Genomic DNA, 18,257 nt, shown 5'->3' on the forward strand with positions numbered 1-18,257 from the left:
TCACTCAGTTCCAAGCCTAGGGGCGGGGTTCCCCTTGCTGAGCTGACAGCAGTGCAATATGGGATTCCAATACCCCTCTCCAAGAAAAGGGATGTCTGCTTTCTTCCTTCATCTACATGAACAAAGAGCCCCCGTGGAGCCTTGAGACCAGCCCCTGTACTGAGGGAGCCCCCTGGGAGCTTGCCTGCTGGGACAGCTGAACACTCAGCATACAGAGAGAACCAGGGCACACCTTGTTCCCCTGCCAGATCTCCCCAGGCCTCCTCAGGACAGGCAATGTGGCTCTCACTGCCCAGTGGCTTTGCCACTTGCCTGCCAGGCACCCCGTCATGCCCCTTCAGGCCCTCTTCATAACCTATCAGTACAGCCACTCCTCTGACCCAACTTTTGGCATGAGGCCTTATCTTTGGGGTCAGGCACCTTAGGTTGAGTCCCAGCGGCACTAAGCAGCAGTGGGATATGGGCAGTTTTATGAACCAGCCTCCACGATGGCCCCAACGAGCCGCACTTGTGGAATCCTCTCCTACAATAAAGTAGGGCTGACCTGCATGGCCAACAGAATATGGCAGAAGTAATTGTGTGTGAGCGCTGAGGCCTGGCCGTAAATGGCGTTGCAGCTTCCACCTTGGTCTCTTGGATCGGTCGCTGTGGAGGAGGCCAGCTGCCAGATTTGAGGACACGCAAGCAGCCGTGTGGAGAGTCCCTCAGAGGGAGGAACTGAGGCCTCTCGTCAAGTGCCATCCTCAACCTGCCAACTCTGGGAGCGAGCCACCTTGGAAGCCAAGCCTCCAGCCGAAGTCAAGCCTTCAGAATACTGTAGCCCGGCCAATATCTGACTGGGGGTCATGAGAGATCCAAACCAGACCACCCAGCCAAGCTGCTCCTGAATCCCTGACCCACGGTCACTGATGATTGCTGTTCAAAGCCACTAAGTTCTGGGGTGATTTGTTTTGCATCATTAGGTAATGAATCCACAGACCAATCTCAGTTTCTTCATTTGTAAAATGGGAATATTAACACTGACTTTACAACTATAAAGATTAAATGAGATGGTGTTCACCTGGCACGTTGCAGATGTTCTGTCAGTGGTGGGCACTATTATTATTACCCATCCCACCACCTCTCCTTCCCTGGAGACTCCAGAGGAGGCTGGGCAGAGGCCCTCCCATGCTCTTCACTTGCTTTTCTCCCAGGCCCTTGTATAGTTCAGGCCCAGTCTTCACTCTCTGTCTTCCTCCAACACAGGAGCAGACACCGGATGGGAGTGGAAGCGTCTGTGACGTGGTGGGGAGCTCCTTCCACAACTCTGGGGTGGGTCCCACTCACATTTCTAAGGGTGTTCAGTGGTGTGTGTTTGCCTTTCCTTTGAAGGGCACCAAATGTGATAATTACATACTTATTAGCCTTGTAAAACAACAAATCTGGAATCTACACTCTGGAACCAATGGATTTCCTGCTGAAATGAGTTCAAGAGGTGCCCTGGCCAGCATTCCTGGGAAGAGCCCAAGCTCTGTACAAAAGGCCCCGCCGATTACCCCCTGGCCCTCTGACCCTCCTCACAGACTACCCCACTGCTCGCCAGGCACAGCTCTTCTGCCCCCCTACTCAACTCTCACCTCACAGCTCCCAGCCAACAAACGTGCTTGTTGTTATTTTCACGTTTTCTTAATGTCTGCCCTCTGAGTGTGGGTCCTGGGATCCCCCTTAGAGTAGGGGACATCCAGGCTCTGGCCTCCTCCTCCATATCTCCCACTAGTGCATCCAGGGCTCAAAGCCGGGCTTGGCACACACTGTGGACAGAAGTCCATGGAGCCACCCTGCCCTCCCCATGGGGTTTCTCTTGGTTCCTGTGGACTCTTCCACCTTAGTCTCTCTTCCTCCCATCCCAACTGAAACTCTCTTCCTGCCCTGGCCACAGTGATATTCAATAAATTCAAGTTCCCCAAACTTGGCTTCTTCCTTCTCTCTTCTGGGCTGTTCTCTCTGGAATGCCCTCTCTCCCTGTCCCTCCACAAACCTGCCGCTGGTTAACCCCGACTCAACTTTCAGGATCCAACCTAGATCCATTCCATGACCAGCCATCCCAGCCCAAGGCCTGCACAGGTCCCGCCTCAGCTCCCACGGTCCTCTGTGCTCTCCTGCCTCAGCACAACACACCCTGTGATGTAAGTACCTGTTGTTCTCTGTCTCTCGTGCTAGTCTGGAAAAGCCCTCAGAGTAAGTGGTCTGTGTCTCTGACTCTGTCCTCACTGTGCAGCCCTGCTGGCTGGCACATGGCAGGCATTCAATAGATGCTTGATGAATAAACAAATACACATGATTAATTGATCAAAGTGTTAAAACTATGAAGTCTAGACCTGCCCTCTTCTGGTTCACACCAAGAATGAGTTCATCAAAAATTCCCCCACCAAATGATTTCTCCTGGTCCTTGCTGGCACTTGCACAGAACCCATTTACCTTCACACAAAGGCAGTAAGGCCGACACCAGGGCAAACCAGGCCCTCAGGACACTGCCACATCCCAGACATAGCTCTGCCTCTCTGGCCCCTGCCCCTGTTCCAACCCAACCCCAGGGAGGTGGGCAGAGAGAATGAGCGGAGAAATATAGGGTCAGGGTGGAGTCAGGCTCAAGAAACATCTGTATAAACACTGTCTTGTTCATTTCAATAAAACTGAACTACAGAATCATTCCTCTCAATGTTCCAGGGGAGAAATTGAGGAACAGACAGGTTAAGTGGCTCCCTCAACGAGACATCAAATCCACGGAAGAGAAAAAACAGCTCCCTAACATCCTAGAAATTTCACCCCAAAGCACAGACTTCAGCCTGGATTGTCAGAATCATAGCCAGGGAAGCTGGGTATCCATAGCACAACGGATTTTTCCCCCTCTTCTTTCTTTCTTTTAAATATCATGGGTGAGGAGGAAACACCGGATCTGAAGGTTTATTTACCATTCCTTAGCCTGACCTTCCAGGAAGAATGTCACTAATGAGAAACAATCTACTTGGGCTCCCAAACCCAGAATTTTCATAGGGATCAATTTAGGATTTCAGAGTCTAAACAGGTCAAGAGTAATACTGACTGTCTTCCCTTCGAAGAAAAAAAAAGTGAGTGAGTTTTTCCTGTCTGGGAGGAAGTTTTGTAAATGTCAAACAAATGTCAGATCTGAGGTTACATCTTTCCCGTTGTTCTGACCCCTTTGGGATGTCCACTGGGAGCAACGCAGAGCATTTACCTCCATGTGGTACAGGCTGAGGGAAGTCAAAAATGAAAGGAAAGGGGTGGTTGGTTACTTATGTTTCAAGAACTGACCTTACTGGGCGGGCTGAGGCTGGAAGCCAGGAACTCCACCCTCGAGATCAGGTTCCGTGCTAATTCACAGCTGAATGAAGATTCTGTCATTGTGGAGGAGACATTTCAACCCCAGCAAAGTGTACGCTCCATGAAGGCAGGGGTCACATCTGTCGTGCTTTCTGCTGTATCCCAGCACCAGCAAATGCCTGTCACATAGTAGGTCCTCCTCTTAAATGAATGAATTAAACAATTAGCCAGTGCAAAAGTTGCATCGAAACAGCTAATAAATATTATTTCCATTTTAAAAGTAGTTTTTCTTAGCAGGTGGAGAGATTTTTTTATTTTAATTTTTTTCATGATAGGACCTAGAATTATCAGGATCATCCTGTCAGCTCATCTCACTTAGTCTATGGACAATACATCAGTGACTCGTGAAATGCTATTGCGATTCAACTCGTTATTAAACAGCATGAATGGCGAACTCACAATTCTCTTAAAACTCTGCCCCACATCTGGCTGCGTCGGTGGGTTGTAAAACCTCTCAGGTGTTAGATGCTCTGTTTCATCTGGCCTCAACTTAGCAGAAACCACCTTCCACTTACTGTCCCCGCCGCCGCAGCTGGGTGCGGTGAATCTCAAATAAATTGCCACTTGGTGATCAGGAAGGCAGCAGAGCAGACCACTCTGTCCTCGCCTCAGTTCAACTGGCAACACCAGCTCAGCATGGAAATTGGTTCTGTTCAGAGGGTGGGCCAATGGCAGGAGGAACTCCTGGGCTTGGGAAGGGGTGTGGGTGCCTAGGTCTCTCTGCTCAGCCTCAGCCTCTGGCCCACTCAGTCTGGAGTCAGGAACCTTGCACCAATTCAGTGATGTAACCCAGACATTTGGGCTGCTGTTTCTGGATATCGAAATGATAATTCTCTCTTAAATTAACAATGTTCATCACATCCATTAAAACATAAGTGCTTCTCAAATATCCTTTGTCCATGTGGGGAACCATTTTTATGTGAGGAAACTGAAACTCAGAAAGGTTATCACCTGAGGCAAAACCCCAGGCTGTCTTGTCTAAACGGTTGGTGACGTTCTTCCTGTGTCATACTGGCATCTTCCACAGTAAGTGGCTTGATTACTTTGTTGAATAGAAGTGTCCTGAATTGACACTAACATCCTCCTAAAAGGTCAATCATATCCATAGCCCTATCCCAATACCTATTGAAAAACCTTAGTCCTGGGCAAAAGTGATCAACGCAAGTTGCCCGGAGCTGGGATCCACTGGATCCTAGAGAATGGATCCCTCTAGCGAGGCCAGAGAGGAAGCTTAACTCTGAGCTGAGCCTCCCTCTGGGCTGGAAATACCAGCCCCAGGTGCTCCATCTCGCTGCCCCGTCTGCAGTCTGTGATTAGGGGCCCTAATGGCCATAATGCCTCCAATGTGGTGTTTAAACCAATAAGGCTTCAGAGAAGTGACGGTATGTTTAATAATGGCTTAATGACTACTTGTGAGATGCAAGGCTTCTGGTTCCTGTTTGGCCTTGATTTACAGCCCAACTCGGGCTGAGGACAGCCAAGAAACCCCTTCTAAGCCCCCAGCGGAAGAGGGAGGTGTTCGCACCAGGCTTCTTGGATTCCTTTAAAAATTGAGAATTCAAGTAAAGTATGTTTGACTGCCCACATTCTCACTAGTCTCTGGAAGCATTGAAAATAAAAACAGCAAAACCCAGACGCAGGGACTCCTCAATCCACAGAAGAGGGCCTAGGGCCCTCGGGTAGTTCTTCGCAAACCTTAGGTAAGGTGGGGGTTGTTTCCCTTTTCAGAAATTCTAAGCTACTGCACTAGTCCTATGCTTCCTTTAGGCTGGGGAGACCTAACCCATAGGAGATGCAGTCCTACCCTTACCTCCCTGCAAAATGGCAGGCCTGGGGCCAGAGCTCTGAGGTCTGAGCTGAAGACAGCCTCTCTCCACTGGGTCCCCAGGCACTTCCCTGTCATTTGGCCACTGAAAGGCATTCGCTCCAGGCCTGCTGTTCAAATGCACAGCCCTCTAGTATCCTCCACCTGCTCCCAAGGCAGCCTCTGCTGGACTCTGTTCAGACCTGAGCTGCCCTGTCTGCTCCCACCCTGCCTCTGCTTCTGCAACCCACCAGGAATGTATAGAAAGGCTCTGCGGATTGACGTGGTCCAGCCTCCACAGTCAGATGAGGACACTGGTTGCTGGTTCCAGGACCCACAACTAATTAACGATAGGCCCAAGCTCCCCAGCCCCCATTTCCAAATCCCAGCTATCTCCACACAATACTCCCAGTGACTCCTCTCCCTGTGAGAGACAAGAGATCTTTAAGGGAGGTGTTTTTGCTGGATACAACGTTTCTCCCAGCAAACTAACTCCCTAACTCCAGCTAACTCCCAGCAAAGAATTAGGTGATCCAGGCCCGCCCCGACCTGCCCCCAGACTTATCCCAGGCTGATGTCCGGAGGCCAGGCCCAAAGCGCTTGTTGGGGATGGAGGAGGCGGCTGCACCCGCAACTCTCTCACCCCTCCAGGGGCCAGAGCCTCTAGGGTGGATATCAGGACCAAGGATGCTGCTCTGAGCAAGGGACTCACCGAGATGGGCAGACAAAAGGGACTCTGTCCTCGAGAGGCGGTGGTTCCCTCTCCGTCTCCAGGAACTGCGTCGGATATGGGGGCTGGGGTGAATCAGGGGGCTCCCGGGCTCGGAGGGGTTAACCCGCGCGGGGCCGCACGTGACGTGGATGGTTCCAGCATTAAGTCAGAGGCGCGGCCCCCTCCCCTCTCCCCCGCCCCCCGCGGCGCGCGCCACTCCCGGGGGCTCCGCGCCCCCGAGCCCAGGTCCCTCCCCTTTGGCGGGCGCTCACAGGCCGCGCGGGCAGCGCGAGCCCCGAAGCCCCGGCGGCCTGTGCGCCCCGAGCCGGCATGGACCCCGAGCGCTGCGCGCCTTTCGGCGTGGGGCCCGCGTCGGGCCCCTACGAGGCCGCGGGGGACGAGCCTCCGGGCTCCCAGGGGACCCCCGCCACCGCGCCTCACCTGCACCCCGCGCCGCCCCGCGGCCCACGGCTGATCCGCTTTCCGGCCTGTGGGCCCCTGGAGCCCTACCTCCCAGAGCCGGCCAAGCCGCCCGCCAAGTACCTGCAGGACCTCGGACCCGGCCTGGCGCTCAACGGCGGCCACTTCTACGAGGGCCCCGCGGAAGGTAACGCAGGGCGCGGGGCGTAGCGCGCAGCCCCGACCCGCTCCCTTTCCCTCCTTGGGCCCGCCTGGGCCTCCCCGCTTCCCTCTCCTGCTCGCCTGTTTCTCAACTTTTTGACCCTTGCGCCCCTCGCCGTGGCTCCCTCAGAAGCCGGACCGGCGTTGGTCCAGGCCAGGCAAAAGCCAGCGCGGTGCGGGAGGCAGAGCCACGCGTGCCTCCAGCAGCGGGAATGGGAGGCAGGAGGTCGAGAGAGGCGGCCGGAGCCAGGAAGGAGAGATCATGCTTGGCCAGAGTTGGGCTGGAACTGCCACCGACCCAGAAGCCTGGACCGGGCCCAGGGCCCGGGCGCCACGCTGAGCCCTTGGCCCCGATGCCCGGAAAGAAGCGGGGCTTTTGTGTCTGGCGCCCGTTTGGGACCCTGAGGCTGGGTCCCGACCCAGAGTGGCCAAGCGGGGCTCCCCCGAGGGCTGCGGCCTGTCCTCCGCCGGCCTCTCCTCCCCAGGCCCAGCCCCCGCGGGAAGGGCGCTCGCTGCGCGCTAGGCGTCGGCTGAGTGGCCGCGGCTGGTCCGGCAGCGCCGGGCCATTCTCAATACGGACTAACTGTGTTCTTATTTCTCAGACTAACCTGGCCTCCCCGTCGTTATGCACGGTATGGCCGCCCTTCTTGCAGTCTTGACTTCCTCGCACTGGATCGTCACCGCTGGGCCGTCGGGAGCAGCCCGGGAGGGCCTAACCCCTGGGCGCCTCGGGCTCCTGGGCCAGTGCCCTGTGCGCTCAGGCCCGTTGGACCGCACCGTCTCCCGAGAACTCGCCCGAACGCCGGGGCCTGGCAGGCGGGTCCGCAGCCCCACTGCCGCCCTCTGCACCGGCTGACCTGTGTCTCGGCGCCCGCGCCTGCCGCATCTGCGCTGCCACATCCCGCAGCTTAGGTCCAGAGCTGGATCCTGCGAGAGGGCCCCACCCCGCCTCCTCCCCGCTGGCGCCTTGCGGGCCTCTAGAGAGTGGCCAGGCAGCTCTGGCCTTGGCCCAGCCCGGGCGGTGGGAATGTGTAGGGGAGGGCGGGGAGGTGTGTGGGGGTCAGCGGAGGAAATGAGCGAGTCCGCGGAGCTGCGTGTCTGTGCCCTTTGAAAGAGACTTTCCTGATAAAAACCACAGTTAGGACTTAATGAGAAGCAGTTGGCCTGGCTCCTCTGATCCCAGCCAGACGGCGGCGGCCGCGCAGCGCCGTGAGCACCGCCGGGGACAGGTACCCGGCCTGGCTCGGCGCGCCGCGTCGGGCAGGACCCACCCGCGGGCTTGCGTCCCTGCTGCGCGCACCGGATCCCTCACGGACCGCGGGGGCGCCAGGACCGGCCCGGCGCCGAGCGAACTGCGGAGAGCGCTGGAGCAGAACGAGCGGCGGGGAGGAACCCAGCGACGGCGAGAGTGTCAACAACGAAATGCGTGGAAAGAAAAGCAAAGAGCGTAAACAACAACCAAAAAGAGCGAAAATGAATTTGGGCAAAACAACGCAGGAGAAAGGCGGGAACGAGAGGCAAACGGCAGTCGGCGAGCTGGGCAGAACGTAAAGGAATAAATGAAGAACGAACGGCGAGCGGAAGCGGGTAAATGAAGAAGAGAGGACGAAGGGAGTAGAAGCAGACAAAACGAAAGAAAAAAAGGACGTCCTAAAAGAGCAGAAAATAGCAAAATGAGAGCAAGTGGGAAAAGAAAATTAACGACTCAAGTTGAGCGGAGGACAGGCCAAACGAAAGGAGGCGCAGCGGGTGCGAGCGGAGCCCGGGTAGAGACCCCGGCTGCCGCTGGCCGCCCCGGTGCCCCGTCCGGAGCTCGACGGGTAGGAGCTGCGCCAGAGCGTCCTCGGCGCGGCGGAGCCCGGCTGCTGCGGAAGGACAGCCCCGGGGGCTCGGGCCGCGCAGTCTAAGTGGTGGGAAGTGGCGGGCAAAGGGCGAACCCTCCTTATTTCCCGGCTTTTAAAATAACGGGCTCCGAGCGTTCCGAGTTCAGACCGGTGAGCGCGCAGCTGCGCCCCATTTGCGGCGCGATCTTCGCCGGGGCCGGGAAGATGCGCGCTCGAGAGCCCGACGCATCGCGCTCCGCTCCCGCCCTTTGAGGAGAGCGCCCAGCCCTGCTCTGGGCCCCAGCCGCGTCCTGGCGATGCCAGCCACCCTCGCGCCCTCTGCGCGTGCCTGCTCTGAGAGCCGCAGAAACGCCTCGCCGGTCCTTCCTGCTCTGGCGCGGGCCGCGCCGTCTGTCCCCTAGCTTGGCTTCCTGACTTCGGAATGCTCCCGCCGCCGCTGACGCCCTGAACCGGATAACCATAAGCGCCGCGCTCACCGACCGACCACGGGTCTCGAGGAGAGTTCCAAGTAATCGCCCCAGGTTGAGGTCTCTGGGCCAAGGCGGGGATCCTCTCGGGAGAGCACCAAGGCCCCCCTGGGGTCCTGCATACGACGTTTATGTCCACACCGGCTTTAGATCTTCAGCGAGAGCTTCGGGAGCCCAGGCCTCAGCGAGCTCTGCGGGTCGTTTGGGACACGCGCCGCGCGGAGCAAGGCTGCCACGAAAGCTGAGAGCCGGGTGGTTGGTCCTGCGGTCCCTATGGACGCCATCCGTGGGGGCAGTGGGGCTCCTGTAGGCGGCGAGCGGTTCTGCTCCCGGGCTGCAGTGGCTTCGAAGCCGCCGCTAGTAGGGGCTCTGACCGCCCCCGGAGTCGGGGAGTGCCGAGGGCAGGAGAGCCTAGTTAGCATCAGCGACAGCACTCCCGTGCCGCCTCAGAGGTCCTTGTCCTGGCTCCTGTCTTTCAGGCCCGACAGACTGCTGCTCTGGTTCTGCAGGTGTGCAGGCCCTGGACACCGGGTGGCTGAGCCCCAGGCTACCAATCTCCAACATGAGCAATCCCCCTTAACCACCCAGAGTCCCCGCCGGGTGCGAGTGACTCCTACACACAGCCTGTACACACCTTGGACGTGCCCCCCTCCTTACAGCACTTCCTTCCCCTTACAGGCTTAGATGCCAACTGCTGGTGTTGGTTCCTGCTCTGCCTTTCCCTGATCGCTGCCCCCCATTTATCCCACCTCCATCTCTTTTCTGGGTCTTGCTCCTCAGGAGGCTGCTTGGTATTCTATGAGTCATGCCCCTGTCCCCCAAAGAGGGAGAAGGCCACTCTCTCCCTGGAGTCCTCCAAGCAGATGGAGGGGGTTTCAGGGTAATGACGATGAGGAGCGGAGTTCTCTGGTCCCCTGACACGACTGTAGAATGGGTGGGCATGGGAGGCCAGCAGAGGCCAGCAGGCTTGGCCCTCTTTTGGGTAGCTATTCTGATAAGTCCTGTTGCATTTTTACCCCTTACCCTGGTAGCTGGGTGGCTTAAGGTCAAGAAGGCAAGTCCTAGAGCTCCAGATCTGGTCACTTCCTCTGGGCAGATCCTATTGAGACAGACAGTGAGGGTCCAAGGGGCAGATGAGCAAGCCCCAGAGCTGTGGGGAGTCCTCTGCAGTGATGTCAGTGCTCCCCTGACCCCCATCCCTGAGCTACTCTCACCCTTTTCTGCCTGGAGTCCAGCAGAGGCTCCCTCTGAACTCAATACACCAAGACCCCTCCCTCTCAGGCCTGCTATGTGTAGGGTATCCCCTTCCAGTCTCCCTGGTCCCCCTGACCATTTTCAATTATTTGGTTCAACTTCCACAAGTCCTCCTTCCTAAGGTCCTACCAAATGGAACTACCCCTAAAACAAAATACTTTGGCCAAGAATGGAAGTCAGGTACTGGAGCATTTACTCCCCAGGTTGCACCTGAGTTGAGAAGCTGACCTGGTGCCTGGGCTGTCGCTGTGCAAGCCCCGAGGGCAAGCCCTCCCTGCTCTCCCAGGCCTCCAGGGCACACTCACAACGTGGAGCTTGTTTCACAGCCTGGGTGGTCCTGGGAGGTCACTGACCGCCTTCCAGCTGAAGGAAACCTTACCCAACTTGTCCTCCACAATGCAGACAGGGACTCTTCAGACCCAGAACCCCAGAAGCCACTTTTCTGGTCCCATCCTCTTCTGACAGCTGTGATCCCATCACCGAGTTCTGGGCAAGAAACTGCCTCTTGGTGCCAGCTCGCTGGGCCTCCTGGGGGCCAGGCCCCTGCAGGGGATGGGCTGGGCCAGGGAAGGGGTTGTGTGAGTCAGTGGGGCGTCTTTGTGGTGTTGCTCCTGCCATCCCAGTGGACTGCTGAAGAGAGATTTCATGGCAATGCCACTGGAGGTCCTCACCAGAGCAAGAGGGCAGGGTCCATCAGGATGACCTATTTTTCCCCATGCCCCGGTCGGTGGGTCATGGCTGGGCTCCACTAAGCTTCCTGAGTGAGGCTTAGTACAGCAGAGTGGGGCTGCTTGGAACTGTTCCCAGTCTGCAATCACAGGCAATGGGGGAGCCATCAGAAACTCCTGAGGAGGGAGGGGCAGACAAGGATGAGAAGGATGTGTTAGGGGCTATGCTCTATTTGGATACTGGTCCCCCAACTCTCCTTCTGCAAGCATGGCCTATCTCCTGCCTCTCGAATGCTGCAGCTGAAGCCCTTGCCCAGACATCACAATTTTTCAAGGACTGAGACAATCCTTCTTGAAACTTTTTTGTCCCGTCTTGCCCTTCATAGCCCAGGGCTGGGGGATTTGACATTGGCCTGAGACTTGGGGTTCAGAGAATGAGGCACAGCCAGCCCAGCCAAAGGTGGGCTGAGCATCGCTGTCGGTTGCCTGCCTGGTCCTAGGAGCAGAGGCATGGGCACAAGGACATGGGAACCAAGGCCTGCAGAATCACAGACAAGGAGGCACTTCCTGGCAGGGGCGGGGACATGTCAACCACCCCATCCTCACCCCCTCCTCCCGCCTCTGCACTAGGCCCTACCACAGCGCCAATTCTGGCACCTCCACACCCTTTGGGACGCGCCACCACAGAGTACTTCCCTGAGATGAACCCCACTCCGGCCCCAGCACATCAGCCCAGACCACAGAGCACATGGTTCCCCAGGGCCCCCTCCCCTGCTGGAGGCTCAGCAGGCCTCCCAATACCAGGCTCTCATGGAGGGTGGCTGCTGGGAAGGAAGGGAGGAAAAAGGAAGGGGGAGGCGGGGACTGAAGCGTCAACGTTCTTCCCCCTCCCTCCATTCCACCCACAAAACCCCTTGGTTCGGTTTCCATCCTCCTTTTTGTGTTTTCCATTGCAGCTGAGGAGAAGGCCTCCAAAGCTGCCAGCTTCCCCCAGCTGCCCTTGGACTGCCGAGGGGGCCCCAGAGACGGGCCCTCTAACTTGCAAGGCTCCCCAGGCCCCTGCCTGGCCAGCCTGCGTGTTCCCCTGTCCCCGGGACTCCCAGACTCCATGGAGTTGGCCAAGAACAAGAGCAAGAAGCGCCGTAACCGCACCACCTTCAGCACATTCCAGCTGGAGGAGCTGGAGAAAGTCTTCCAGAAAACCCACTACCCTGATGTGTATGCCCGGGAGCAGCTGGCTCTGCGCACGGACCTAACCGAGGCCCGGGTACAGGTGAGGATACCTCGGGTGTGGGGCTCTTTGGCTGCCTTAACCATGAACCAGGCCGTGGAAGGGCTGGGAGAGGTGGGTGCTAGCACCACACAGAGCTGCCTTTCCCAGGTGCCTGCCCCCAGCCTGCCCCCTGGGCTCTCCTCTATGCCCAGCTCTGCTGCAGCCACAGGCTTGCAGCCCAAGTTGAGGCTTATGCATGGGTGTGGGGGTGATGGTCTCTTGGAGTTAAAAGACCTGTGTGGGTGTCCTAGCTCTGCTACCTACTAGCTGGCCAGGTGATTTGGGGCATGCCATTGAATCTCAGTCTCCATTCCCCAATTCAGGAAAAGAGAATGATAGTACTACCTACTAAGGAGTATCTTTGAGGATCAAATGTGTGACAGCATTTTGGAAGCAGTGAAATGCTGAACACATATCAGAGCGGCTCCCAAGGTGGCTGCCCAGAATGGGAGGGTCCCCACTGGGGGTTCTCAGGCTCAGTGATGCTCAAAGCCATCCTGAGCCAGCAGCCTTCAGTCCTGCCATCCCCCAGGCCCTGGCTGGGAGAGCCTGGCCAGGAGCCCCTCCCCACCCAACAAACTCCCCAACAGAGGTCAGGCCCCTGGGCTTCCTGGATGGGGCTGAGACCAGCTTCACATAGGATAGAGCCCAGACTGTGGGGCTGGGCTCAGGGGATGAAGGGATGCTGGGAACAGGGGAAAGGGAGAAGGGGAGGGAAGTCCATGTCCAAGGCATGTCAGAAATAGGGAAGAGCATGAAGGTGGCAAACAGGGGTGGGGATGGGAAAGGAGGCTTCAGGAAGAGTCTGGCCCAAGAGAAAGATGGTCAGTGTTGCCTTGCTTTGAACCGGCTTGATAAACAGCAGGCTCCCTGATGCCAAGCAGGAGGCCCTGGGAGAGGAGTTGGGTTTGGGCTTCTTGGGAAAGGCAAGGAGATTCCGTCTCCCACCACACAGCTCACACTTATCACTGCATGGGCCTCTCCAGACTCTGTTTGAAGGCACGGGGGTAGGGGCCGGCTCTGGCAGAATATGGGGCCTGGCAGGCTAGTCTGTCAAGAGGCCAGCTGCTGTCTCGCAGAGAATGCCCTACAGCTGGATTCAAAACAGGACCAGAGGGGCTTGGGCTGTTCCCCCTTCACTGCTGGGTCCTCCTGCTTCCATGTTCCTCCCCAGTGGCACCCAAAACAGACTTTCAGGACTGTCCCCCAGGGCTCCCCAGGGCCTGGGGCCATCAGAGTGAGAGCCCAGCATTGAGGAGAACCCCAGATTACATAAGTCTAGAACATGGAGTCTCCAGACGCCTCTCGGGTGGGATCTGAATAGCTGCCCCTATGGAAACTGCTTTGGGGAAGTGGAGTACAGTTCCCCCACTCCTCTCCTAGGCCTTCTCTCCCCTGGAAGGGTGCAGGGGTAGCCACAAGGCCCCCACACCTAGTCCAGAAGCTTCTCCAGTGATTGAAGTCCTAGAATAGGGATTTTTCTGTGACAGGAGCATGACACCCACCCATAAGCCCCACCCCATGGAGAGGAATAATAAGACCACACACGGGACAATGCAGAGGGCAGGTCCAGAGCGCGGGTGGGGACTCTGAGGGAGAACGGTGGTGACAGGGAAGCATTCCCAGTAAAGTGATCAGCTTCACAGGCTCCCGGCTCCTTCATCTGCCTGCAGAGGAGGGAAAGTAGAGAAAGGAAGGCCAGGCAGCTGGGCAGGTGGGGTAGTCATTCCCTGACCATGACCCAGGCCTGCTCTGGGATCTCTGCAACTAGGGGTTAGGGGAGTAGGGGTATGCCCATCTTCTTGCCTGCCTGCATGGGTGGGAATGACCATGGAGGAGTGGGGGAGTGTGAGAGGCTGGGGTGGGGTTACTCACACACTATACACACAGCTTTTTCTGTTGTGGCTCCCAGCTAGATGCCTGGAAAGCAGGTGGATGGTTTGGGTGTTTTTTCTTTTTCCTTCTTCTCCCCAAATCCCCCCAGTACATGGTTGTATATTTTAGTTGTGGGTCCTTCTAGTTGTGGCATGTGGGACGCCACCTCAGCATGGCTTGATCAGCGGTGCTAGGTCCGTGCCCAGGACCCGAACCAGCGAAACCCTGGGCTGCCAAAGCAGAGCGCGTGAACCCAACCACTCGGCCATGGGGCTGGCCCCCAATTTGGCTTGGTTTTGATATTGCCAACATCTAGCCCAGAGCCTGACACATTTATTAAATGATCGAAATACAAAATGCATACACCAATACACATACATCTAACAGTCGTAGGGCATATACAAAACGACAGATTATCACAGATAGGTACAAAGAACACAGATTTGCTACCCCTACCTGCCAAGAGCTCACACATGAATGGGAGAGACTGATTCCAAAACAGATCATGGTAATGGGACATGGCAAGTACAATGAGAGAGATGCCGGGTATCACAAAAGCCTAGTGGAGGGTGCCCAGCTCAGATAGACCTGTGGGGTGATAGGTAGCGCAGGCAGGGAGTACCTGAGCAAAGGCAGCAAGGAGCAGACAGCAGAGTGTTTCAAAGGCAAGCTGGGATAGGAGGCAGCTAGGAAGATAGAGTGGTGTTGCCTGGCAGGAGATGAGGCTGCGGAGAGGGGTGGGGTCAGCTCCAAGGTGCCTTGTTAAGGAGCTGGGCTCTGGGCTTGAGGTCTCCAGGGAGCCACAGAGGGTTTAAGCAGGACCAGGACCTGAACAGAAATATCTTTACGATTCCTCAGATGCCATGAGGTGGGTAGATTGGAAAAGGAGACAAAGCAGGGGGCAAGAAACCCAACACACGTGCTCTGGTACAGCTAGGAAGTGCCCAGGGCCTCTGGGGCAACGACACCCTTGCCAGGCTGGGGAACTAGAGTGACTCAGCCTGGGGGGTGAGGCCGGGGCGGGGCAGAGTGTGGCGCCATTAAACGGCTCTAGGCTTGGGCCTCTCTTGGCCCCATCCCAAGCTCCCCTGGCCCTGAGAAGGATGTGGATTTACAAACTCCTACAGCTCAAGATCCTCCAGCCTGGAGCCAGCTCCCCACCCCACAGGAGGATACAACCATCAGCTCTCTCCCAGCAGGCTCCTCTCCTCAGGGCTACCTTATCACCCCCTCAAACTCCCCCAACCTACCCCCAGGTCTGGTTCCAGAACCGCAGAGCCAAGTGGCGGAAACGTGAGCGTTATGGGAAGATCCAGGAGGGGCGGAACCCCTTCACTTCTGCCTATGACATCTCTATGCTGCCCCGAACAGACAGCCACCCCCAGGTGAGACCCCGCCCTGCCTCGAGTGTCAGGGCCTGGCTGTGTTCCATGGAGTAGCCAGCAAGAGTATGAGTTCTGGCCGTGGGAGGCCTGGAGCAGCTTTGGGGCTCTCTGTGACCATGGGCAAACTACTTCCTCTGTAAAATGGGCTCCTACCTGTCTCATGAAGGATGCATGCAGAGTTGCTGGCACAGGGGAATCACTGAAGAAAATCTCATTTTGAGAAGCAGCGGCAGGGGCCTCCTGAGATGCCACTTTAGGAGTAGGAGGGAACAGATTCTAGACCTGGGCCAAGTGGAGGTTTCTCAGAAAGTTTTGGAGCCCTAAGGGCAAAGAGAGCCCCTAGGGTAAAGGAGGCAGCCCCTGGGGCTACTCATTCATGAGCCTTCTTTTCTCTTTTCAGCTGCAGAACTGCTTGTGGCCCAGCCCAGGGTCTGGGAGCCCCGGAGGCCCCTGCCTCGCATCTCCAGAGGGCATCCCCTCCCCGTGCATGTCTCCATACTCCCACTCTCATGGGAATGTGGCCAGCTTCATGGGGGTGCCGGCCTCCCCTGGAGCCCACCCTGGCATCTACTCCATCCACGGCTTTTCTCCTCCCTTGGGGGGCCACAGCTTTGAACCCGCCTCTGATGGCGACTATAAGTCTCCAAGCCTCGTCTCGCTCAGGGTGAAGCCCAAGGAGCCGCCCAGCCTGCTGAACTGGACCACGTGACTGGCTGCGTGGACAGGCAGACTGAGCTGCCCACCCCCTCTTCCATCCCCAACTGCTCCCCCTACCCGAGTCGGGACACCAGAGAGAACACCCTGCCTCCAAGCCGCAGATGGCTGGAGGCCCGGGCAGAGTGGCTGGGGCCCTCAGGCTCCCACAAGGAACAAGCTACAGAGTCTTTTCTTTGTGGGGATAAGGTGGGGCTGCCCAGGAGAAAGGGGGCTTCAAAGCAGTTAGGCCTCTACCTACCCAACTCTCAGCCCTCACCCAGACTCTGGGCTGGAAGGAGGAAGACGCTGTCCTGCTTCCGTCAGACTTCGTCCAAGTTTAAGTGCCATTCCTCCAGCTGAAACAGCTTAATTGGCTCCTCATTCAGGGAACCCAGGAAAATGGGTCGAGGACGACACAGGTCGAACTAGGAGGAGTTCCTTGTGACTTTGGGGAAACCAGTCTTTATGACCACCGAGGGCCGGCTTCACTGCCCCCTCCCGTCACCAGGGGGCGCGCACCCAGTGTCTGGCAGTGACAAGGGCCTGGAAGCCCCAGGTCAGTGTAAAAGGTGCCCAACTCCCCAGCTCCAGCCATGCCTTACTCCTGCCCTATGACCCCTCCCCCAACATGCTATGGAGTCCTCTTCCCCCTCCTAGGGGGCAGAAATTCCACCAGAAACCACCAAATATTTGGATTCTCTTCCACGGAATCAAGCCAGAGCTATGCCACAGAAACCGTAAGCTCCCTTAATTTACTCATGGGATCACTGGATGTTGGTAAGAATAAAACAGATTTCCAGACTCTGAGCCCCTGAGAGCTCGGCCCCTACTTTTGTAAAGACCCCTTTGTGAAAAATGTGCTGCCCAGCATAATAATAAAGGTGGCAGTAGTTTTTTATATCAGGTGACTGTGTATCCTCAGGGTTTGGCACTTGGTTGCTCTAGGGCTGGTCTGTGCCTGGGGTCCAGGCTGAGCCAGGCTCTCCTGAGGGCCTGGCAGGGATCCTGGAGGCTAGGGGAAGGTGGGCCTGCAGCAGAGCCCCCAAGGCTGATTGCACACCATGCCTCGCCCTGCCACCTGCCCAGGGTCTCTGTGGCTTCGGCAGTGCAGGGAGGCAGGGCACAAAGCCCAGCTCTAGAGTTAGGTTCAAGTGAAAGGGAAAACTGGGGTGGGAAGGGAAGTGAGAAAGCTGAGGTAAGCTCGTGGCTGAACTGACAACTGAGGGGAGGTGGAATGGAAGACCAGGGAGGCCACTGAGGGCTCTGAGCTCCCCAAGGGTGGGGACCCCAGGGCAGTGGGGGTGGGGCAGCTCCCTTCCCCCAGACATCCCAGGAGCATGTCTAAGCTGTGAGGCAGAGACAAAAGCCAGGACTCTTTCTTGTGGTTTCAGAGTATTACCCATTCTATCCTTCAACCGTACTTTCTGCCTTATCTCCGCAGCCTGGAAGGCAGGAAAAAAGCAGGCCTGGCCCTCCCTCCCTCCCAGTAAACACAACCACATTGCTCAGAGGAGCACAGCCTCAGCTAGCAGCCCAGCCACCCCCACCCTGCACCTCCTCTTCCAGGCACAGAGAAGCCCAAGCACTCAAAGACACCAGAGCCATGCTTATTCTCCAGGAGGGTGCAAACCCCCAACAGATCAGATTTTCCAGCCAAGACAGTCACTGGGACAAGGCTCAAGCATCCCCTAGAGTGTCTTCCCTCTTCTCTTTCCTTCATTGGAGGGTGTGGCTTCTGGCGATTTCTCTCCCCTATACTGACGCTGGCCCTGAGGTGCTGGCCTGAGCCCTGTGTTCAGCAGGAAGGGAAGATCTGGGTAGTAGGGAGAGGCAGCCCCAGCTCCCTCCAGTGAACAGGACCAACCTCACCTAACTGGTCAATAATGAATTGAGGCTCAAACCCACATTTCTAACTCCAGGGATAAGACCACTGCACTGGAAGTTTCTTCACCCAGGGAGTAGCCAGTAAAGTTTTTCACTTTCTGTCCCCCAAAAGTCAGAGAGATGCAGAGAGAGATCAGTTTGTTCTACAGATATTTACTGAGTGCCCACTCTGTGCCAGGCATTGTGCTGGTGCCAGAGAAGAGCGATGGTCAAGAAAAACATGACTTCCTCTCTCTCACAACTTTTAGAAAGGCAGAAATGGAGAGAGGGAAGAGGAAGGGATCTGTGAAAGTCCAAGCAAAGGAAGCAGAAGTGGGAAGAGACAGATGAGAGAGGAAAATAAAGTCGAGCCAGAGATCAATGCAACAGGAGTGGAAGGGGCGGGCAGAGGCC

General features: G+C 56.9%; 2 protein-coding genes across 3 annotated transcripts in view; one reads left to right on the forward strand and one right to left on the reverse strand.

Moving 5' to 3' along the window:
- UBL4B (ubiquitin like 4B) overlaps positions 1-7,408 on the reverse strand; it is a 63,257-nt gene extending 55,849 nt beyond the window's left edge. The window contains exons 1-2 of one of the 2 annotated variants that reach the window (XR_011438777.1): positions 7,127-7,408; positions 3,313-3,522 (exon numbers count right to left, since the gene is read on the reverse strand). The gene's annotated coding sequence lies outside the window, so the exon portion shown is untranslated. Of the gene's footprint in view, positions 1-3,312; positions 3,523-5,897; positions 6,006-7,126 lie in introns of those variants that run through there. The other variant, XR_011438776.1, reaches the window with a different exon arrangement.
- Positions 6,181-16,878, forward strand: ALX3 (ALX homeobox 3). The gene is made up of 4 exons (XM_001918000.5): positions 6,181-6,504; positions 11,708-12,024; positions 15,156-15,284; positions 15,685-16,878. The coding sequence occupies exons 1-4, from the start codon at positions 6,228-6,230 to the stop codon at positions 15,991-15,993; spliced, it is 1,032 nt and encodes a 343-aa protein (XP_001918035.2). The 5' UTR covers positions 6,181-6,227; the 3' UTR covers positions 15,994-16,878.
- The last annotated feature ends 1,379 nt before the right edge of the window (positions 16,879-18,257 follow it).

Source organism: Equus caballus, chromosome 5 (assembly GCF_041296265.1).
Source record: "Equus caballus isolate H_3958 breed thoroughbred chromosome 5, TB-T2T, whole genome shotgun sequence".
NCBI classification, from domain to species: domain Eukaryota; kingdom Metazoa; phylum Chordata; class Mammalia; order Perissodactyla; family Equidae; genus Equus; species Equus caballus.